The 24,081-nt window shown below is 34.8% G+C and overlaps 1 protein-coding gene across 6 annotated transcripts in view; it reads left to right on the top strand.

The window, feature by feature from the left end:
* SLC10A7 (solute carrier family 10 member 7) overlaps positions 1 to 24,081 on the top strand; it is a 256,440-nt gene that overhangs the window by 58,268 nt on the left and 174,091 nt on the right. For 4 of the 6 annotated variants that reach the window (XM_015139308.3, XM_001098117.5, XM_078002308.1 and 1 more), the window contains exon 5: positions 20,944 to 20,982. The exons of the other annotated variants lie outside the window; for them this stretch is intronic. In XM_015139308.3, coding sequence (XP_014994794.1) covers positions 20,944 to 20,982 — 39 coding nt within the window. The remainder of the gene's footprint in view (positions 1 to 20,943; positions 20,983 to 24,081) is intronic. 6 annotated transcript variants of the gene reach the window in all.

Here is a 24,081-nt window from a genome sequence, read left to right as displayed (position 1 = left end):
AACATTCTACAAATAGACTGTTCATTATTCTCATGTATGGATGTGTAATTATTAATTTCAGCCCTGGATAGCTCCAGTTTATGTTTTTACTATTAGAAAATAATGGGGCCATGCGTGGTGACTCATGCCTATAATTCCAGCATTCTGGGAGGCCAAGGCGGAAGGATTGCTTGAGCCCAGGAATTCCAAGACCAACCTGGGCAACACAGTGGGACTTCATCTCTCAAATATTAGCTAAGCATGGTGGCACATACTTGTAGTCCCAGCTACTTGGGAGGCTGAGGAGGTGGGAGATCGTCTGAATCTAGGAGATCGAGACTGCAGTGAACTGATTGTGCCACTGCACTCTAGCCTGGGCAAAAGGGTAAGACTTTGTCTCAAAAAAAAAAAAAAAAAAAAAGAAAAAGAAAAAGGAAATAATGGTATGATGAAAATCTTTTTAGCTAAATCTTTTTGTGGACCTGAATTCTGTTTTCTTTCTTTCTTTCTTTCTTTTTTTTAAAGACAGAGTCTTGCTCTGTCACCCATGGTGGAGAACAGTTACACAATCCTAGCTTACTGCAGCCTCAAACTCATGAGCCCAAGCAATCCTCCTGCCTCAGCCTCCCAAGTAGCTGGGCATACAGGCTTATGCCACAATACCTGGCTAAGTTTTTGATTTTTTCTAGAGACAGGATATTACTATGTTGTCCAGGCTGTCCTTGAACTTCTGGCCTCAAACAATTTTCCTGCCTCAGCCTCCCAAAATGCTGGGATTACAAATGTAACCGAATTATTTTCTGAGATAAATTTTTATAAGAGACATTGCTGGGTCAAGGGACATGTATGGACATTTGTAAGATACTGATATTTGCCACACTTACAGCAATATTATAAAGCATGTGAAGTTAACTTTTCCCTGAACTCTCATTAATCATATGCAATATTCGTTTTAAAAATCTTCGCTCGTTTAGTGTTTTTCTCCCCATACTACTTTTGTTTTTCTCCTCCCAATGCAAGTTGGTTTATGTTATAAAGATGACATAATATTTTATAGACATGTATTTAATAAATATTTTTATTTAATGCCTTTTCCCCAATTTTCATTGCTTGCGTTTTGGAGTAAAATCTAGAGGGCAGCATTTTAAAAGTTGCTGTATTTTTTTATTTTACTTCAACCAGAAGACGTACATGTTGTAGTTGCTGAATGTGTTATTTAACTGGATCTCTAACCATGTTATAAATGGTGCCTGTAGAAGGATCTGGGGACAAGACCTTTAAACTTTTTTTCTTTTTAATCACATCTTAAGATCTTGAAGAATCTGAACTTATATAAGAATGTTTGGACTACTGTTATTACAGTGAAACCTTCTGAGAGTATCTTCACAGGTGATTTTTTTTTAGAGAAAGTCACTTACAGATATAAAACATTTGACCAGGAGAAAGCCTCAGGTTGTCAGAGTTACTTACACACCGTTGTTCAGCTGGGCCTCTTTATTAAATCATCTCTTGGCAGTCCATTAGTTGTGGTGCTACAGCTATTGCATGGCCCACTAAGCTAATATACCTTCAATCACTAACGGAAGGATAACCTTAATAAAAATTTGAAGTCGATTTAGTACTTCACTGCTTGCTGACTAGTGTTTTACTTTTTAGAGTGTCTATACAATTTCCATGCTGTGTATTTTTGATATTCATATATATCTTAGATACATAGTATATTAGAGTCAAATAAAGATTAATGGTGTGGAGAAGGAAGAGTGTTTGGGAGCTCTTCCTTGTAATCCTGACTCAGCCACTGTTAGACATTGTGTGATCCTGAGCAAGTCACTTCCCACACTGGGCTGCTGTCTAATCCTTATATGTAAAATTAAGAAATTGGGAAGAGATTTTCTAATATTTATTTCCATACTTATTGCTTGTAGAAAATTTAAACCACATTCTCCTGAATGTAGCAATCTGAAGCTTGTTTTAAACATCAGCTATGATTTTACTAACAAAAAAAATTGCTATATGCTTCCCCATATAAATATTTGAGTAACTAGAATAAAAAAAAAGAGAAGATCCACATTATTCAGTGGTAAGTGATACAGGAGAAAGCTCATTTAAACTCAGTTAACTTTAAAAAATTAATGTTTTGTAGCAATTACTGAAAAATATATTTAGTCTTTATTTTGAAAAAATAAAACTAAATTATGAAAATAAGCTTATTTTATCATTCACTTAACAACATTTACGTGAGAACTATTCACTAATTCTTGGCATGAATGGAGAGAGAATCAAGTGTTGCTTTTAAGGAGTGGGGGCTGATGTAATTTTCCTGAGTAAATTGTATGATGACTTGATATCCTATCTTTCTCTCCTGTTTATTTTTGCAAAAATAATTGTGTTCGTTAGTTTTCACAGGTGCTCTCATTTAAAGAATATCCTGATCACTCTCCGTTTAAGTGCCTATCCTGTCTTTTTTTTTCTCTTCTCATTGAGTTTCTTCTGATTTTCATTGACTTACTTAAATTTTGTAGAATGGGCAGTTATATTTAGCAACCAAGTTACGTTTTATTTGTGATATATTTGCAAGGTGTTTAAAATACTGTACAATTAGTGATAGTAAGCCAACCAAAGCTGGAGTGCAGGCATAGACATTGGGGTGTGCGTACAGAAAGGTAAAAGGTTTTCCTGGGGATCATTTTAGAAATAATCAGTTCATTAGTGAACCATTCCCCACTGTGATGTCTCTTGTTTCCTTGTACAACCTAAGTTCTTAGGGAAATTGGCGAAAGAATACTTAGATAACGAAGGCTTACTGGGCCTTACTTTATATAATTTTTTGTAGCATACTTACTGGTTTTGTATTTGCCATCTCATTTAATCCTCACAAAATTTTATGAAGTTGGCGTTGTTTTTCCCATTTAATGAAATGAATAAACTGAGATGCAATGAGTTTTCATAGCTAAATATGTGACAAGTTGTTTTGAAATCAGATCTTCTGACTCCATTATAAGTGCTAGTTCTAGTATTTTATAAATGCCTCTGTGATGATTTTAAATTAAAACAGTTTATTTAATATGAAATCCTTATCATCTTTAAATGTGAAACAAGGGTATCTTTTTTGAATGTTAGGTGAGGTCTTAATCTCCAGATCATGTTACTGTTGAAAATAATGACTTGAAAAGACATTTTTACAAATCACAAGCAGAACCCTGAAGCTTAATCTTTCTTAGTTAGGAAGTAGTAACAGTAATGTGGTGGTTTTGTCTCATTTCTAATTCTGTTAAGTAAAACCTTATTTTTTTTATTAAAATTTTCTGTGTGAACTTCAAAACCAAGTAAATATAAATAAGCTAAAACTTAATGTCATACTGTTATGTTTTTCTTTTTGTTGACTTCTAAAATTTTTATGATTTAAAAAGTCATATTTTTGTGTATATAATTTATAGACAGTGAAATTCATTTTTAAAAATTATATAATGTTTTAGAATATGTATACAATTGTATAAACACTACTACAATCAAAATTTAGAATACTGCCATCAGTGCAAAAAATTCTTTTATGGCTCTTTCCCATTGCCCTACCTGCAGTCCTTGACAGCCTGTGATCTGATTTCTGTTTTACCTTTTCCAGAATAGTGTATCAGTGGAATCATACAGTACAGGTAGCCTTTTGTGTTTGGCTGCTTTTACTTAGCCGAGTGTTTCTGAGATTCATCCATGTTGTTCCATTTATCCATAGTCCATTCCTTTTATTGCTGAGTCATATTCCATTGTATGAATGTACCATAATTTCTTTATCCATTCACCACTTGAAGGACATTTGGGTAATTTCCAGTTTTGAGCTATTACAAATAAATGTAAACATTTGAATACAAGTCTGTGTGAATGTAGGAATATCTATCTCTTGGGTAAATACCCAGTGGTGGGATGGTTTGCTCATATGGTAAATATATGTGTAACTTTAAAAGAAACTTTGTTTTTGACAGTGGCGTTATCATCTTCAATCTATACTAGCAATATACGGGAGTCTTCATTGGTCCACATCCTCACCAACACTGAGGTGCCAGTTTCTTTTTAAATTTTAGCTCTTCTTGCTGATAAATAGTATTATCTCATTGTGATTTTAATTAATTAATAGTTCTCTACTAACTAATAATGTTTAGGATCTTTTCATGTGTTAATTTGTCATCCACATCTCTTCTTCAGTGAAGTGTCTGTTCAAATCTTTTGCCAATTTTTAAAAACTTGGGGTTGTCTTCTTATTTGTAAGAGTTTTGTTTTATATTGTTTTAAAAATATATTCTGCATACAAGTCCTTTATTGGCTATGTATTTTAGAAATTATTCTCCCAGTCTGATTGCTTTTTCATTTTCTTTACAGTGACTTTGAAGGACAATGAAGTCCAATTTATCCCTTTTTAATTTTATGATTTAAAATTTATTATATCAAAAGTTTGTGATTTTTGTAGCCTAACATAGATATGTTGTCCTAATCCAGAGTCACAAAGATTTTCTTTAAGTGTTCTAGAAGTTTTATAGATTTAGTTATTATGTTTAGGTCTATGATCCATTCCAAGTTGCTTTGTGTATATAGTATGAATGAGCATCAGAGTTTTTTGTTTTTTGGTGTGTGTGGATGTCCAGTTACCACCTATTGAAAAGACTATCCTTTCCACATTGAATTACTCTAGCACCTTTGCCAAAAATCAATTTACAATATCTATGTAGATCTGTTTCTGAACTTTCTCTTCTCTTCTGTTGATCCGTATATCTGTCCTTAAGCCAGTACCACATTATCTTGATTAGTGTAACTTTATCTTGAAATATAATATAAAATGTGAGTCTTCAAACTTTTCTAAGAAAAATTCCTTGAGTAAATAAATAAATAAAATTTATTTTAAAAATAAATTGTAGTTATTTGTCAATTTGTACTAAAAATCCTGCAGGTATTTTGACTGAGATTACATTGAGTCTATAGATCAATGTGGAGAAATTTGACACCTTAATATCGAGGATTCTAATCCATCTCTCTCTATTTAGGTCTTTTATAATTTATCTTATCAGTGTTTTATAGTCTTTAGCATACACAGTCTACACATATTTTGTTACCTTTATTTTATATTTCATGTTCTTTATACTATTTGTAAATATTTTTATTAATTTCAATTTTAAACTATGCCTTCCTAGTGTATAGAAATACATTGATTTTTCAATATAGACCTTGCATTCTTGAACTTTGATAAACTTTCCTATTTTGTAGTTTTCTTCAGAAGGGAGATTTTCCAGGATGATGTAATTTGTGAATAAAGGCAGGTTTATTCCTTTCCAATCTATTTGCTTTTTCTTTCTTTTTCTTGCAGTATTACATGGCTAACACTTTCAGGCTGTTCAAAACAAATATCAAATTAGATTAGTAAAGAGAGTTTTAAAGTTTATTGTTGAGTAAAATAGTAAATACAGATTGTTACACATAAGCCCTCAAAATCAAAAGTGGTTAGAAGCTCAGAGGCCTACTCTTGCAGATTGGGTTTTATAGCAAAAACGAGGAAGTTGTTTAACCTTTGTAATGATTTGGATACAGCAGTGGGGATTTCCAGATAGCAGAGGATGGGCCAATAACAATTACTTTCACTATTTTTGTAAGGTGACTTAGTTTAGTTTCTGATTATCAGAGACATTTATAAGGAATAACCCAACTTAAGTTTTGCTTACATTTACCAATCAAATAAGGTTAAGGTTGCTTTTGTGACCTAACTGACTTGGTCTCCTTAGGGAATTTTCAGCCTAGTCTCCATTTTATTTTACTTTGACAAGGCCAAGGTTGGATAGAACTAGTAATAAGATTAGACATCCTAACTTTGTTCCTGATTTTAGGAACACTCAGTCTTTTACAGTTAGGTATGGTGTCAGCTGTTTGGTTTTTGATACGAGGCAGAGGAAATTCTTATCAGTTCTAGTCTTCCAAATTTTTATCATGAATATTTATTGAATTTTGTCAAATGCTTTTTCTGTACCTATTGAAATGATTGTATGTTTTTTTCTTTTTTCATCTATTGATAAGGTGAATGGCTTGGATTGATTCTTACGTCTTATGCCAACTTTGCATTCCTGGAATCAACTCCACTTTGTCATACTCTATCATCCTTTTTATATATTGCTAGATTAAATTAGTTCAAATTTTATAACAAGTTTTATGTCTATCTCCGTGCATGAGGATTATTCTGTGGTTTCCTTATGACGTTTTATCTGATTTTGGTATCAAGTTAGTGTTGGTCTCATAAAATGATTTGGTAAATTTTCTTTCCTGTTGTATTTCTCTTGGTGAGTTTTTATAGAATTAATATTTCTTCTTTAAATATTTGGTAGAATTCACCAGTGCAGTCATTTGGTCCTGGAGATTTCATTTTGGGAAAGTTTTTTAACTACACATTTAATGTCTTTGATATGTAATAGAAAATTTAGGTCATCTGTTCTTAAGAGAGTTTTGGTAGTTTGTGTCTTTCAAGGAATTTGTTCATTTTGTCTAAGTTTTCAAATTTGGGGACATAATGCTGTCTACAATATTCTCATCTTTTAAATATCTGAAGGAGTTTAGGATGTCCCCGCTTTCATTCCCATTGTTAGAAATGTCTGTATTCTCTTTTTTTTTTTTTTTTTTTTTTTTTTTTTACCAAGAGCAGGGATGAACAAACTGTGGTTTACAGGGCAAATCAGGCTTGCTGAAAGTTTTTTGTGTGGTATGTGAGTTAAGAATGTTTTTTGGGGGGGATGAGGGGATGGTTAATGAGTCCAAAAAGAAAGAATAAATAAGACTGAGTATTTGATAGCACAACAGGGTGACTATAGTCAATAATAGTTTGTTTGTAACACAAGGGATGGAGGCTTGAGGAGATGGATACCCATTTTATGTGATGTGATTATTACACATTGCATGCTTGTATCAAAACATCTCATGTACCCCATAAATATATACACCTATTATGTACCCACAAAAATTAAAATAAAAGGAAAGAATAGTTTTTACATTTTTTAATGGTTGGAAAAAGTCAAAAGAAGAATAAAATTTCAAGATGTGAAAATTAAACAAAAATCAAATTTTAGTATCCATAGATAAAGTTTTATTGGAACACAACCACACTTACTAGTTTATATATTGACTATGGCTGCTTTTGCACCACAATAGCAGAGTTGAGAATTTATTACCATGTGGTCCACAGAGCCTAAAATACTTATAATGTGCCTGTTGTATAATTTAAAAATATATCTAGTCTTTGACCTAAGTTCTTGGTGCAGAGCTTCAATAACCTTTGGAATTTTCTGAGTGATGGGAGTATATATGTTAGGCTAATGAGGTTACTCTTGGTGAGTCCTAGATAGCTTTGGGATGGGAACTGGCCACCAGAAAGACCAAGCATGTGATTAGAAGGTTGGAACTTTCAGCTACCTGACCTCCAGGAAGAGGAGGGGGCTGGAGATTGAATTCAATCATGTGATCAATGATTTAATCAATCATGCCTACCTAATGAAACACCAATTAAAACTCAGTGTTTCCTCTTCGTTTGTAAGCATCTTGATGTTCTCTGAGAGAGTATGGAAGCTCTGCACTCCTTCCAAGACCTTACCCAATGTGTATCCCTTATAATTAAACTGTAATTGTTAAGTATGGTACTTTGAGTAAGTTCTGTGAGTTATTCTAGTGAATTATTGAACCTAAGGGGAACATTGGAACCCCTGAATTTATAGCCAGTTGGTCAAAAGTGTGGGTAGCCTGTGGACTCTTGAAGTGCAGCTGCTGTCTAAAGCAAGGGCAGTCCTGTGGGGGATTGAGTTTTTAACTTGTGGAGTTTGATGCTAATTCTAGGTGGTTAACACCACAATTGTATTCCAGTACACACAGTTGGTGTTAGACCAGTTGGGTTAAAACAAAGCCGTGACTCTTTAAAAGTTCACCAATCCCTGTTTTAGAGGTGTATCGATTTTATTTGTCTTTTTCAAAGGCCCACCTCTTGATTTCAGTGATTTTTCTTTACTGTTTTTCTGCTTTTTATTTCATTAACTTCTGCTCATATCTTTATTATTTCTTTCCTATACTTGTTTTGTATTTAATTTGCCCTTCTTTTTCTAATTTCTTGTGCTTTTGGAATTATGCCATCCTTCCCTTCTTGGTGTTGAGTGACATTATATTTGCACTTTGAAATTGGCCATGGTGGGAGTATTTACACCATGAAAATCAGCACATATTACAAACTGGTGTTCTCCCTTTATCCTAAGAGCCAGTTGTTAAACGGTTACTAGCATACTACTTATAATGGCAAAAACACAGCCTTTAAAAATTTTCTTAGGGGACCTAACATTAAAAAAAAAACTCCAATAAAAAGTTAAGTCAGGAAAGGAAGGAACTTATTAGTTAAAATATGATTTACAATATAGATTTTAAAATCTAAAACTGTAAAGGAGATTGTGCAGTGTTTGATCCTGAAGACATAAAGAATAGGATAGGTGGACACCATCGGTGATTTCAGTGTAGTCCTTTTGAGGAAAAGTGCCTTGATGAGATGATCTGCAGAAGTCCATTGCAGTTCTGTGAATCTATGGTAAGTTATTTCCCAGAAGATGGTAGGAAAGCTATTTTATTGCTAATGAAAAGCTGATGAGAGAGTTATTGCTGAGGGATTGATCCATTGCCCTCTTAAGAAGCTTTGAGATTCCCAGACCTAATGGATGGAAAAGAGCAGAAATAACAGAGTTAAGAAAGCTAGAGTCTAAAATTCATAAGAAACATTAGATGCTTTGACATTGCTGTCACTTAGGTTTTGTGGATGCACTTCTAAACAAAGCGTTAGGGGAATTCTTGGCCAATTCCTCTCTCAGTGTGCTGAGAGCTTAGTTCATGTGTTGGTATTAAATAGAGCTCCCATTAATTGATCAGAAAAGTGCTTGTTGTATTTCACTAGGAGATACTGGAAAAGCCCATTTTAAAGTTAATTTCTATGCTACCATAACTCTTTGATACCATTGATCTTCTTGTATTGTAGTTATTATGATGTCTCTCTTCTAGCCCTAGACTCTGAGTTGGTACTCTATGGTATTTATTTTTGTGTTTGCTTAATAAATTTAGGTTGAAGGAATGAATAATTAGAGAAGCATTTGTTTTACTATTTTCTGGAAGAGATAGGAAACCCAAAGGATTAAGAATTAAACTTGAGGAATATTGAGAAATTGATTTTTTTAAAAGATATAATATCAAATAGTATATAACATTTTAAGTAAGTTTCATTCAGCTTAATCTTAGAGATTTACAATAAAAATCTTAGATATTTATCAATAAGTTATTAATAGATAAATAGTATAAATAAATAGTATTTTCAATTTAAGTGCTGGTATTCTGGGTTATACTCATGGTTTGTTCCTATGAATATTCAGTGTTAGCATGGCAAAGAAGACTAAGTAGTTTAGTCTTCTTTTAAGTAGTTTCATTTTGGTATTATCCTCAACTCATTCAATTTTTAATCAGACAGAGTATCTAATATGTGCACAGCATTGTTCAAAGTTTGCCTAAAGATTAAAGAGAGAGCCTCTAAAATTCTTAACATAATTCTAGGAGAAGCACAAAGGAAAAAATATTCATAATTCCATTTACCCCAACATAACCATTAGTGTTTCAGCATGTGCCCTTTTTCCATGATATATCTACAAATGTCTATTAAAAATAATACAAAAAACAGACAGTGTGGATGTAATAGAGAGAGTGCAAGAGATGTCTGGAGATGAGTTCTTTTCTGGCTTTACTGCTGTCCAGCATGACCTTGGGAAAGATCCTTTGCCCGTCTGTCTGTTTCTTGATTTCCAAAGGGATTGTCATAGTATTTAATGGCCCTTCCCACTTAAAAATTCTGATTTTATAGAAATTGAACACCTTTGAAGACTGAGATTTCAGAAGGATGCAGTCAAAATGTTTAAGTTTAATTTCACCTCAATTATGAGGCAGAGTTTAAAATCTGCCTTGAATTAAATATTTGAATTAAAGATTTCTTACTAATATTAGGTATTGTTATTGGGAACCAGTAACACTTAAAGTACCAAATTTCTTCCAGAACCAGAACAACAGTCTGAATTGATGAGCTTATTTGAACTGATAATTATGTTTTTAGGAAAATGTTGAAACAATTCCTTTAAGCTCTTAAAAAGTATTCTACTAGAAATAAGAATCATCACTATTTTAAGTACATGACATTTCATAAAAAAAAAAGCATACCAAAGAGAAATCAAAGCAGCTGTGTTACTTCATTCTTTTTGCACCTCAAGAAAATTGATTTTGCCTTTCCTCTCTTGCTCCATGCATATTGTGAAAATGTAGATTTGTATGCACGAACTATTGCATATTGTGTATCAGGGCTTTAAAAGTGTTAAAAGGTGTCTATTTTGTCTTAGAAGGGTCAGTTTGCACATTAAATGATTTTTGTTGAACAGTTAACATGTCCTTTTACTTTTACTGTTTTGTACTAGAATTTTTTGTATGCATTTTAACGGTTAAGAGTCCCCATGTGCTTAGAAAGGAATCTGAATATATGTGCCTTTTTTTAAAAAGCCGCAGCACAATGTAGGTTATTCCATCAATACCATCAAATGACTGGGAGCTGTAGTTGGAACAATATGTAAAAATACAGCTTGTGAAAGATTTCCTTTATTAACTGTCATCATCCACAGAATATATGTTCAAATAAACGTTGTGCAATAACTAAATTTGAGATTAATAGGCCCCTTAAGAAACAGCAAAGTCATTCAGAATAGTCAGTGAAAAATAGGCTGTAAGACTGTAACATGCACATATTGTCCTGCTTACGTGCTCTCTCTGGTGTCATTCCCATTTATCACTGTCGGCCAGCTCTGTTCTCATTAAAACACTCTTGCACAAAAGCAACTTAATTTTCTTAAGAGGAGAGGACACCTGATTCAATTTAGCACCCAGAAAACAGTAACTTGAATGTACTTTTTCCTTGCCTGAGTTGAGATGAATAGTTATAAACAAGGATAGCAACCCCATATTCACCTCAAGATTTAAGATATTAAGTACTTTTTTCCACTGGTGTCAAGCAATGGACCTGTAGAAATAGGCAAGAAATGTAGCTTGCTCCTCATGTCAAACATTCACTCTTAACTTGAAGATTGTATATTTGTATATATACACACACATTATATATATCTATATCTATATATAGTATACATACCTCAGAAGTGTGTGTATATATTTGTGTATATATACTTCTGTTAATTTCTGTAATACTTTAAAACAAAGAATTAAAATTAATCTTTCTTTAAATTGGTGAATGTCTTGTAGCAGTACTGTCTTCATTTAACTTTCTTTGTTGAGAGAAAATATTCAGTAATGGTTTAAGTAATATTCAGTAATTTAAGTAATGGTACTTAAAAAATACAATGATATACATAAAAATGGTATCAGATTAAAAGTGTCTGAGCGTAGTGTATAAACTGACATTTTAATTGATATCCTGTATATGTTTACTTTTCTGTGGTATGGTATAGTAATACTTAAATATGACATAGAAATGTAGAATTCAAATTTTTATTGTAATGAGGTCTATTCAGTGAAAATAGTGGTAATTAAGTAGTCAGTATTAAAACTAGTAACTAGTTGCATAAGAGAAAGTCAATCATCACTGGCTTTGAAAGAAACAATAAATATTTCTTAATGTTTTTGACTTTTTATAGCACTTTAGAAAGTACCTTACAAATAGAATTAAAATGTTTTGTGTGTCCATATTTAATTGAATACTAAGTATTGGAATTCAGTCTTTAATATTTTCGTTTTTATGTGTTTTTAAAACTGAATCTATGCTTAGGGAGAAAATAAATATTAAGGTTGTTTCTCCTTCCTGTGAATCAAAGCCTGATGGGATATAAATTCACATAGTTGAGGAATTTTCTAGGGTGAGGCAATTTAGCTTTGACCTCCAACAATTGTGGCCAATAGTCAGTTTTCTCTTCCTTATTTTCAATGATGTCATATGCAATAGGAACAAGAGATTATACTAAATAAGATTTAATGTGCCTACTCAAGCTCATATTTTAGAGGAAATAGTTTTTTATTTGTCTGACCTGCCGGGGTAGTCCTTTATTATTTTTCCCTTGTTTAGAAATATGGTAGTGTCAGGCTTCAAGTACCAGAAAATTAGACTAAAAGTGGCTTTAGCAAGGAAGGACTTATTTTTCTCATATACGAAGATGCCTGGAGGCAGAGCCTGCTGGCATTTATTCTGCGGCTCAGTGACATTAGAGTGGCTATCTCTCCAGTGCTCTTATGGATGCAAGATAGCTTTCACTGCTCTCGGCAGGAAGAAGTGGCAGTACCAGAAACTAACCTCCCTCCCTAAGCCTCCACTGTCAAGCATATATCACTTTTTATCTCATTGGCCAGAACTTTGTTGCATGGAAACTCCTAGCTTTTCTTTTGTCTTATTTTAAGGTATGTAACTTCTATCTAAGGTGTGTGACTTCTATACCTAATTTGTTGAGAATTTTTATCATGAAGAGATGTCGAATTTTATCAAATGCATTTTCTGCATCTATTGAGATAATCATGTGGTTTTTGTCCCTCATTCTATTGATGTGGTGTGCCACCTGTATTGATTTACATGTGTTGAACCATCCTTGCATCCCTAGGATAAATCCCACTTGATCATGGTGTACTATTGTTTTGATGTGCTGTTGGATTCCATTTGCTAGGATGTTGTTGAGGATTTTTGCATCTGTGTTCATCAGGGGTATTAGCCTGTAGTTTTCTTTTTGTGTTGTACCCTTGTCTGGTTTGGTATCAGGGTAATGTTGACCTCATAGAATGAATTAGGAAGAATTCCTTCCTCTTCAGTTTTTCTGAGGTAGTTTGAGAAGAACTGGTAATAGTTATTTGAAAGTGTGGTCCTGTTTTTTTTTTTTTTTTTTTTTTTTTTTTTGGTGTGAGACTACTAGTGATTCCATCTGGTTACTTGCTATTGGTCTATTCAGGATTTCTATTTTAGCTTCTCCTTTTTTATATGTACTTTTTCTGTCTTGCTTAAAAAAACTGTTTTTATTTCTGAGGGCATAAAGAGAGTTTCATATTTTCTTCTAAAAGTGTTAAAGTTTTGCCTTCCACATCTAGATCTTTAATCTGTCTGGTATATTTTTCTTTAGTATATTGTAAAAAACCCAGTTGCTTCCCTTTTCCTCACTGCTTTTATGATACTCTTATCATACAGCTTTCTCATATTGTTTAAAATTTTTTATTGTTAACATTTCTTCAGTGGAGGTTGTTTTATCTGGTAATCCACTCTGTTCTGGGTTATTGAAGTGACCCCAAAGAGAAGTTTCACGTTTGCTTCTTTCAAGGGCTTGGGAGTTCCACTGCCCCTTCATCTGTTTTGTCTTTTCTTTCTTTAAATAAATTGTTAGTTTGAAATTCATGAGTCATGTAGGTAGTGTAAATTCAATCCTTACACCCACCTTTGATGCAGACCTTATGCTACTTTCTTAAATTTGTAAGTAGAGTTTTCTAGTTGCTTTTACGCAGTGCTGGCAGTCCTTCTATACTTCCACTCTGCTTTATGCCGATGTCTCGTTTCCAGTCCTCCACCCTTTGCAGACCAAAGCCTGTGCTGCTTATGTCTTCATGGGCATGAGTGCAGTATCAACTCATATGCTTTACTACTCTGGCTTTGACTAATTTCTATAAGTTTAGTGCAATTGTCCCATGGTGTCTGTGGGGTATTGGCTCTAGGACCCTCCAGGAACACCAAAATCTACAGATGTTCAAGTCCCTTTTATATAATGACATTTATATATAAATGCACATCTTCCTGTATACTTTGTCATCTCTAGATTACATAAAATACCTAATATACGATGTAAATGCTGTGTAAGAAGTTGTTACACTGTATTGCTTAGGGAATAACGACAAGAAAAAAAGTATGTACATATTCAGTAGATACAACCACTTTTTTCTTCTTTTTTGAGTATAGGGTTTTTGATCTGTGTGGTTGAATCCACAGATGCAGAACCCACAGATACAGAGGGCTAACTGTACCTGTTTTTTGTTTGTTTTAGCTCAGCTATATCTTTAGAATGTTGTGTTGTTATTAAAATCTTTTTATTGAATGGTGTGAATTTAAGGATTATGTACCTGAAATACCTTCTCACATATTTCTGTTCGCCATTCCCACCCCTCCTTTGATGACATCTCTGTCAGATCTCATGGTTTTCTGGTCACTTTTGATTACAAAAATAGTCATATCTTTGGCAATTACGATTAATTTCTAGCTATTAAATAACCCAGGGCAGTCTAGTTTAAAACTTTAAATTCCTTTCTTTCCCAAGTGAGGCCAAACCTATGTTTTTAAAACATAGAAAGTTATACTTTTAATTAATGAATATATAAACATGATAAGCATTTAACAATAGGGCCCCTGGAGAAGAGGGCATGGTCTGTTTCACTGTTTTGTTGTTGTGGTGGTGGTGGTGGTGGTGGTTTGTGTTTTTATTTTTTTAAAGTTTCTCACCTTTTCTACTTCCGACCACTTCAGAGGAGAAATGAATGAGAGAGAACAGGATGGGGTCTTAGTTTATTCATACTGTCATACTGTGGCCCTCAATGCCCTCTGTCATAGCAGGGGTCTACACGCTATCTCTTTTTACTGGACAGGTCAGGGGAGAGGGTTGTTCAGAATATACTTCCAACCCTGCTCCTCTTGTTCCTTCAGCCTCTTGCTGGTGGAGTCTCTTCTTGGGAGTGGTCTCTCAAACTGAATTAAGTTCAATGTGGCATCTTCTTGGCTCATTTGGAATTGGCAAGCCCTTGCCTCATCACAGAATTGAAGTATACTTTGTCCAACTGTTTACTGTCTCTCCTTGCCCTATCATTGTGGTCTGTTCTAGGCAGCCCCTCACCTTTGCTGCTTCTAGTCAGGAAGCAAGTATTTATTTCTGGTTCACTTACGCACCTTCCCTATCCCTGCCACCCAGTGGGAAATGCACTGGGTGAGAATGTTCCTAAGAACTCTTACAGGGTGTATCCGATGATCCTGTGGTGGCCCAGTGTGGAATTTGTCCTGTCACTAAACATCCAGCATGGAACAGAAATGCTTTTCTAATTTCTTTGCTGTTTGTTCCATCACAGTTGCTTCGTTTGTAGATATCACCCTTTACTGCAACTTGAGAGATGTGGTGAACAGAGCAGCTTTCTCCTGTAGAGAAGGAGGAAAACATTTTCATTTATCAACCTCCTCTGGAATTTCTAGTCTTCACCTATACAGCCTGCATGTGAAGTGGTCCCTGACCCACTTTTGGTGTCTTTTTATAAGTACCGAGGTGTGTGTCTGGTATCTTACTTTTGAATAGCAGGATTCTTCTCCCAAGTTTGGTATTCTCCTAAGGGTATTCTCCTAGGCTGGAAACATCATTAGAAATTCTGAGATAACCATAAATATCCCATTTTTACATTTTGGTGAACATTTCTATGTATTTTGAGAATCAGATACTCAAAAGCAAAAGCTAGAAATTTAATACATTAACTTACCATAAATTATTCATACTCAATGTAAATAATGGATTTTATATTTTGTTTATTTAGTAGCCTCATAAGGGAAGGAAAAAGAGGCGTGTTGGACCAGCATTATGAATATTTTTGATATAATGTCATAAGAGAAGACTTGGGTAGGAGCCAGCAGTATACATATATTTGAAATGCATTTATAAAAGGGACTAGACATATTTATGTAACTCCAGAGCACAGAACATGGTCCAGTACATGGCAGTTATGGGAAGTTACAGGTTTCAGGCTTACGGTAGGCTTAAGGTAGAACTTCATAATGTTTAGAGCCATTCAGCAAGGAAAGAGCTTGCTTTTATGAGAGAACTCTTTTTCCTCATTTTCTTAGGTTTTTTTTTTTTTTTTTAGAAATTTACCTTTGTTTTAAATAATTCCAAGTAGTTTATGATGTAATTAATTCATTATTGAACTTGCTTAATTTTCCAAAATAATTTAATAAAGACATGCTGTATAATATATAACGGAACATTAGTAAAATATCTTATATTGGGTAAAATTGGGTTGATACCAAAAGCAATATATTATCTACAAATGTGTAATATAAAGGAAGTCAATCTAGTCAATATTAAAAAAAACTCTCAATATGAACTTTTTTTTTTTTTTTTTTAGCTAGGGCTGATCTGATTATCTACCAAATGTGATTACTCCAAGATATACATTTTGCTAATGGGATTTTATGAGTTAATAATAAAAACATTACTGTGTAGGACATTCAGTTAGCACAAGAGGTATTTGTTCATTCACTCATTTCTTTCAATGAATTAGACAAATTCTTGTTGTAATGGAGAATTCTAGAGGAGGAATGGGTTTTGAAATATTTTCTAACAAAGGAGATAATAACCAAAGAACTACTATATTTTAAAATCAAGCTGGGTATGGTGACTCACACCTGTAATCTCAATACTTTAGGAGGCTGAGATGGGAGGATCGCTTGAGTCTAGGAGTTCAAGACCAGCCTGGGCAACATAAGGAAACCCTGTCTCTACAAAAAAATTAAAAAATTCTAGCTAGGCATGGTGGCTAATTTTTGGTCATTTGTGGTCTACAGTCATACTACTCTGAACTTGCCCAATCTCATCTGATCTCGGAAAACATTATTTATATTAAACATATTTTATATAACTATATCACAATAGGAAGGTTCAAGCATTTTAAGAGAAGTAAAACAAGATACTGTTTTGAAAACGATGTGAAGGAAATTATTGTATTGGATGAGATGGATGGGAGTCTGAAGTCTAGATCTCCTGTTAGTGTCATAGGTTAGCTATAGTACCAGATGTCTGATCCAGTCTTCTGTGCCTTGGATTCTGCCAAACACATAAAATAACTCAGTAGGAGATGAAGACTTTGGACATTTCAGGAAATCGTACTTGTGTCAGCAATTCATATTTTTTAATTAATGAATCTATACACATGATAAAAATTTTAAAATAGTACCAGTGGACACAAGGGCCTGATCTGTTTCACTATAGATAGATAGATAGATAGATAGATAGATAGATAGATAGATAGACCTTCTCACCCTTTCTACTTCTGGCGACTTCAGAGTCAAGGTGTGAGTAGGAGTAATAAACAAGTGGGTGCTTGGGATGAGTTTCATTAAACTCCTTCCTTACATGACCAGGGGAGAGAGACACATAAGTAGGTCGTTTCATTTTTTCTGAGATAGGGTCTTGCTCCATCATCCGGCTGGAAAGCAGTGGTATAATCTCGACTCACTGCAACCTCCACCTCCTGGGTTCAAGCAATTCTCCTGCTTCAGCCTCCCAAGTCACGGGGATTACAGGCATCTGCCACCATGTCTGGCTAATTTTTGTATTTTTAGGAGAGACAGGGTTTCACCATGTTGGCCAGGCTGATCTCAAACTCCTGACCTCAAGTGATCTGCCCACCGTGGCCTCCCAAAGTGCTGGGATTACAGGCATGAGTCACCATACCCAGCCAGTCATTTCAATACAGTGGGACAAGTCCCGTGGCAGAGATAGGCTCAGGATGTTCTGCCAGCAGGTGTGGGGATACTCAGTCCATCTGTAAGTGTAGATATGTGTGTATGCTAAGTTGTGTGTGTGTGTGTGTCGGGGGAAGGTCATTGAAAGCCTCTTGGAAGTAATAGGGCCAGGAGGCAGAGAAATACTGGGTAGAAGAGGATGGGGTTCCTGGCAAGACCTCCACCCTCAAGTCTGGACCCATGGCCGAAAGTAAGAACTGTTCTTGTTTTCCCACCTGAATGTTGCCTTTTGGCCTGCCCCACCCCTTGTGCCCATGAGAACTGCAAACCCCAGACTCAGGGCACGTGTGCGCACACGTGCGCGCACACACACAGAAGAGAGAAGCTCCGAACATCCAGAGGAGAAGCAGCTGTACATCAGAGACTACGGTCAGAGAGGAGTTCGATTAGGAATGGCCAGACTCCAGGGAAAGATTATCGTCCCACTGCACCCCCCTTCCAGCTCCCTTTCCCTCTGAGAGCCACTTCCACTGCTCAACAAAGTCCTCCACATTAACTAGCTTTTGATTTGTTTGTGCGACCTGATTTTTCCTGGACACCTCACAAGAACTCGGGTACCAAGAGGGCAGAGTGTAAAAGGCTGTCACCTGACCCTCCACTGAGCTAGTTAACACCTAGCCATCCATGGATGGCAAATGCTAAAAGAGCACTGATTGTAACACATGTCTTCTGGGGCTCCGAGGATCACAGACACCCCCACGTGGATGGCAGAGCTAAAAGAGCATTTTAACACACTTGGACACTGCCGCGGGGTGGCACAAACTCACCCTGCTCCTGCCAGAGAGGAGCAACTGGCCAGTTCCAGTGTTCCTTTGTGCCTGTTCCCACACCCATTTGCTTGTGTGCTCACTCCTGTAAGGGACTGAGCATGGCGGCCGAGTAAATGAGCTACTCCCTTCACCAGTCCCATAATGGATCAAGGGAGCTCTCCCATCTCAGAAGGATGATGACCAAGCTGTGTTATTAAAATAAAATAGAATTACCTAGGTAGAAGAGGGGGAAGGGTATTTCAGGCCAGGGAGCAAGGAAGTAAGAAATGGCATGATGAGTTTGGGAAATTGCAAGTAGTTCATTGTTGTCAGAATGTAAAATTTGAGGCAGGGAATGAGATGGATAGAAACCTGTTCATGGAGGGCCTTGGACGCCATGCCAAGGAGCTGGGAATTCCTCCCTAAGTCGAAATACATGCATGTCTTTTATATATCAATAAAATACTCTAAATATTTATTATTACTTGTTGAAACTCTGGAAATCATGGTTGTTTCATAGATTGCAACCACATAATTGAGCCAACTATTACCTTATTTATCGGTTGCTGTTGAGCACAAGATCCTTGGTTTCAGTGTCTGATTTCACATGGTCTTCAGAGTACCCAGAACCTTAATCAATCATTTCACAAGAGATTGACGGCGCTCACTGCACAGGAGGACAATATAGTCAACTGAGTTCAAATCCATCACCACTGTTGGAAAACAACTAAGAATGAGTTGACCTGCAGCATCTTTGGGTACCTAAGATATCCCATCACTGTCATTTTATAAGAGGCAGGAACATAGGCCAATTCATATAAAATGTATTTCTTGCATTTGTGTTAAAGAAGAGAACAAGAGAGGGTAGGAGTATGGTGATTTGATCTTATGAGTAGTAGTTGTTATATACTCATATAGTTATGAGTATTTATGAGTTATTTATGAGTATGATATTATTTGTCATATATGGTTATTTTACTTTGACTTCTGAGACTTTTTTCCTTGAATGATTCTTTGTTTCCTCAAATGCTAGACAAAACCGCTAGTTATTGAGTAAAAGCTTAGTGAAAGGGACTAGAAATAAAGGAATTCAGAAGAGAGAGGCTCAAAGGGGGAAGACCTCCTACCTTTATTAAAAAGAAGTAATTCCGTTTTTAAGCACAAAATAAGATCTAAATATAAAAGTTGTTTGTGAGAAAGGTACATATTTTGTAGGAAGGAGGGCCAGTGTTCCCTGTTGGTGTTACCACAACTCATTTATTTATACCCTTTTACTTATTTTTCCCCAGACATAAAACTTTTTCCTGGAATCATCCATAATGGAATTCCAGGAAGATGTGTTAAATATATTGCTATAGTTTACAATTGTCATCTGTAATGTTTTATTTAGCTGATTTTCTTTTTTTCACTGCTCCCTGTACAACACAGAACACCATATGCCATTGTCCCTGTCAGGAAGCAAAGGTTTCCCTGGTCTGTGCCTGTGCCTGTGTTTATGCCACAGAGGAGCTGTGGTCCAGTGCCATCTTTTATTGATAGGGCCAGCAAAGGAGAAATCTAATGAAATTATCAAAGCTTTGAATTAATTATGAACTGGAATAGGAGAGCTAAGCTCTCTGGAGCCAAGGATCTCATTACCCATTCACTCTCATTGCATCCTCTTCTGGAGCAGAAAGCATTTTCAGCTACAGCTCTTAGCCTGGCTTTGGACTTTATTCAAACTTACAAAACTGATATCCTCTTTTTACTACAGTGTGGCTGCTAATGTCCATGATGATTAATTTAATTCTGCTCTGGATGTGCAGGAGATGTAAATAGGTTCTCTCTACCCCTTTTATTATTTTTTCTGTCTTATTTTCTTTTTATCAAATTGGATGTTATACAAGTTTTTTCCTTTTGGGTAATGTGAGAAGCTTGCAGGACTCTGGCATAGCTTCACTGAATATAGTGATTAAATTAAAATTAAGAGCTATATTACATCTACTATGTATTCCGTGGATATTTAGGTAAGCAGAAAGTCAAATGTTTCTTCTTTGAATTTTGAACACCAATTTGGAGTTTTTCTTTCTTTTCTTTACCTTAGAATTAATGGTACAGCAATAACTTTCCTAGTCTTAACAGCATGGTTCATATTTCTAATGTGTGATGTATAGAAACAGATCTTACCTTGTGATTGTAGCTCCTAAGACTGTGCCACTGACAGGGAGCAATTAATGTTTGTCTTATATTTCTGTTTTTCCTTCTCCTAGTAATATACATTTTTTAATGAATAAATCAACCTCTGATTGTTTTAAATTTAGTAGGAAAATCAGTAACAACGTGGTCTCAATTTAGCATTGTCAGTGATTCTTTTGGTACTGTCATATAGGTTCATGGCATGACAAGTGTTTTCTGCCTGCTTTTGAGACCCATTATTTATGAATTCCTAAGCTGTAGCTCATCTGTCTCAGTGAACTACAGGCCACTGGCAATTTTGGAAGCAATGACTAACTTTGCTTTATAGAGTCAATGTTTTAAGGTTTTGAATAGTGGGGGAAGGGAGAATGATAATCTTTGTCTTTATTATTCCTATTTACTTTCAATGAGTTTTTTTCCCCCTATTTATTTTCTTTATAGGCAGCTGCAATATTTAATTCAGCCTTTGGAAGTTTTTTGGTAAGTAAACATGGTTTAACTTGTCTATTACAACTTTTGCTGTGATACTGTTTATATGAAAGATTTAGTGAAAGCTGGATTTCTTTTACTTTTTGGTTAAATATAAAAGTTGTTGAATCTTTTCATGTGCCAGTATCCATACCCTGAAGAAAATTAGTTAATAAATAAATCAAATGTTCTCTTACAATATATTTCGGAGGCTTGGGTTTTAATATTCCATTTCAAGAATTCAAGCAATCAATTAAAACACTATGTGTCTCCTTATAGAGGTTATGTCAATATATTGATCATTTAATGAGGTCTTTTAGATTATTATTATTTTGTGTCATGGGACTAAGGATTTTGAAAAGGAAACATGACCCAGCTGGTCAGAAAGGGAATGCTAATTTACTTGTTGACATGCCATTTATTTTGTACATTTCACTGTCAAAGAAACTACTGGCTTGGATGCTTCTGAGAAATCTATGTGAAAGAAAATTTGAAAGGAAGATATGAGTAATGAGTAATTTGCAAGTAAATGTTGTATCAATATGTATATATAAAGATTCAAAAGTAGTTCAGCTTTCATAAGTAGAACCAATATAAGGATGTTGTTTTAGCATTTTTAATCATTATTTTAAAATAAATGATGTAACAGAGACTTGATTTGTGTTATGAAAGATTGAGAAACTAAGTTTTCTGTTAATTTAAAATTTTTTGTGCCTTAAAACTTTGTTAAATTCCTGAAGTAAATTAGAATATTATATTTTGGGGGGACATAACTCATTAGCAGGTATATAGTACAGTGATTTACAAATAATTGAGAGTAAACTAAGTGATGTATAAACTAGTTCATGAGTCTAGGTAAAATATCAATTACCTCTGTTTAAAATGCTGTGTTAATTATTATTGTTTGTATTTAAATGTAGTTAAAACTTTTAAACATGTTGTTACATAGTGTTAATTCTACATAGTGCTACACAGCTTTTAGTGTCACATAGCCTTACAGAGTTTTTAATGATGTAGCATCTGCAAAAAATATGCATAGCCTATATCTTATTTTTATAGAGCCAGTAATGTTTTTTGCGATGCTGTCTTATTTCTGGGTTTTAGACAATAAAGTCTGTTTTAAAAAATAATCTTTTGGATTGCTTAGTTTAGACTCAGTAATATTTTAAGTCATTATTTCATGTGTCCAAGTATTATTCTATATGTTATCACAATTGTTTAATAGAATAATATCTGTAAAATATGAACTTTCTGGAAGCCAATTTTGGTACATGATTTGGTACCATACACCTCCACTATCAAAACATAGCTTCTTAAGTTGGATCTCTTAGTCTTTCAGATGTCTAGACTTTGAGAAAATAAAGTTGACACAATTTTGTCTGAGTGACTGAAACAAAATACACGATTCCTTTGTTAGAGAACAAGCTTACTAAGTATAGTGTGAGACATGCACTGACTATATGAACGTATCATATTTGTTTTACCAGGCCCACTTGTTTGGTAAGGTCTAGTGAAGTACAACTTGTGTTTGTGGTTCTTTGGGATTTGTATTATGCTCTTTCACTCCTAAGAAGCTGTGTATTCTCACTTCTAAGTCTTTTGCTCTTTTTCTTTTCTTCACTTTTTTTTCTTACCCTAATTCAGTTAATCGATCAAAGGTATTTATTGATTTCCTGCTACACAGAGGTAGTTTTCTAGTGTCTGTGAAGAATGCAAAGAAATATAAGTTGGGTCCCACTAGGTTGTGGAGATGACATGTAGAAAAAGAAATGCAATGTAAAAGTTAACAAGCCATATGAAAGATGTTACTAGAGATATATGATTGTCAAATAAATGGCACAGACAATATGCACTCTAAATTCACAGATCTGACAGAAGTGATTGCTCTGAGCTGAGCCTTGAGGTATGGGTAGGAATTAACTGGTAAAGGAGAGGAGAGGAAATGGCATGAGCAATGGCAGAAAGGCAGAAGTGTTGTTTTACTTTTTTTATTCCCGTTCCTTCCCCTGCTTTTTCTTTCACAAAGTTGAAAATTACCAGAGAGAGTTCGAGAGTGAAAATTATGATTAGGTATGTTTTGCTCCAGTGTTGTAAGATAAATAATTCTATATCTTTTTTTCCTCTCTTCACCATAGTTACAACAACCTAGGATTATGAAACGTGTGAACTGTATCAGTTAGAATTAGGTTTGGCTTAACAGAAAGAATAATAATAAAAGTGACTTACACGAGATTAAGATTTATTTTTCCATAATAATAAATTTTTCCATTTGGAGGGAGCTGTCCAAGTATGGTATAGTGGCTTCATGGTCTCATCATGGGCCAAGACACCTATTTCTGTCCTCCACCATCTGCAGCATGCAGTTTTCTTCCTCAAGGCTGCCTCATGATCCAAGATAGCTGCTGGAGCCCCAGCCAGAACGTCTGGATAGCAAGGTAAAGTAGTGAGAATAGAAAAAAGAGTTCCCTACTCCAGCCTGGGCTAAAGAGCAAGACTCCGTCTCAAAAAAAAAAAAAAAAAAAAAAAAAAAAAAAAAAAAAAGGAAAAAGAAGAAAGAGCTCCCTGAAACCTGAGTCTTCTTTCTTTGAACAGCATTCCTGGAATTCCACCACAATACTAGCACTTCCTTTTGTAGAACTCAGTCACATGATCACTTCTAGCCACTGAAGTTGGGAAATATGGCAGTTTACTGAGAGCTGAAAATTAGATTTCTGTTACTAAGAAAGAAGAGGAAAATAGATATTGAGACAGCTAGTACATTCTACATATGAACAATGTACAACAATTATTAAAGGTTTGAAGAAAGACGTTCATCTCAGTTAAATGACATGAGAAGGCTTCAGGGAGAAATTGGTGCTTGAGTTGGGATTAGGAAGAAGATTTATTTTACAGGAGTGAAATTCCAAATTGTAAACTTTATATTTTTATTTTATTATTCTTAAAGGATGGTATTTGTTACAGCTATTTGGGAATTTTCTCTATAAATGGAAAATATCCACCTGTTCTTAAAATTTAGGATTATGAGTAGTGGTATGGTTTCTGGAGCCAGACTGGGTTTAAATTCTTACTTGACTGACTACTAGCCTAAATATGTAAGCTTCCCTATATATA

This window comes from Macaca mulatta, chromosome 5, assembly GCF_049350105.2.
Source record: "Macaca mulatta isolate MMU2019108-1 chromosome 5, T2T-MMU8v2.0, whole genome shotgun sequence".
NCBI lineage: Eukaryota > Metazoa > Chordata > Mammalia > Primates > Cercopithecidae > Macaca > Macaca mulatta.
This window is presented reverse-complemented; position numbering and strand designations above follow the sequence as displayed.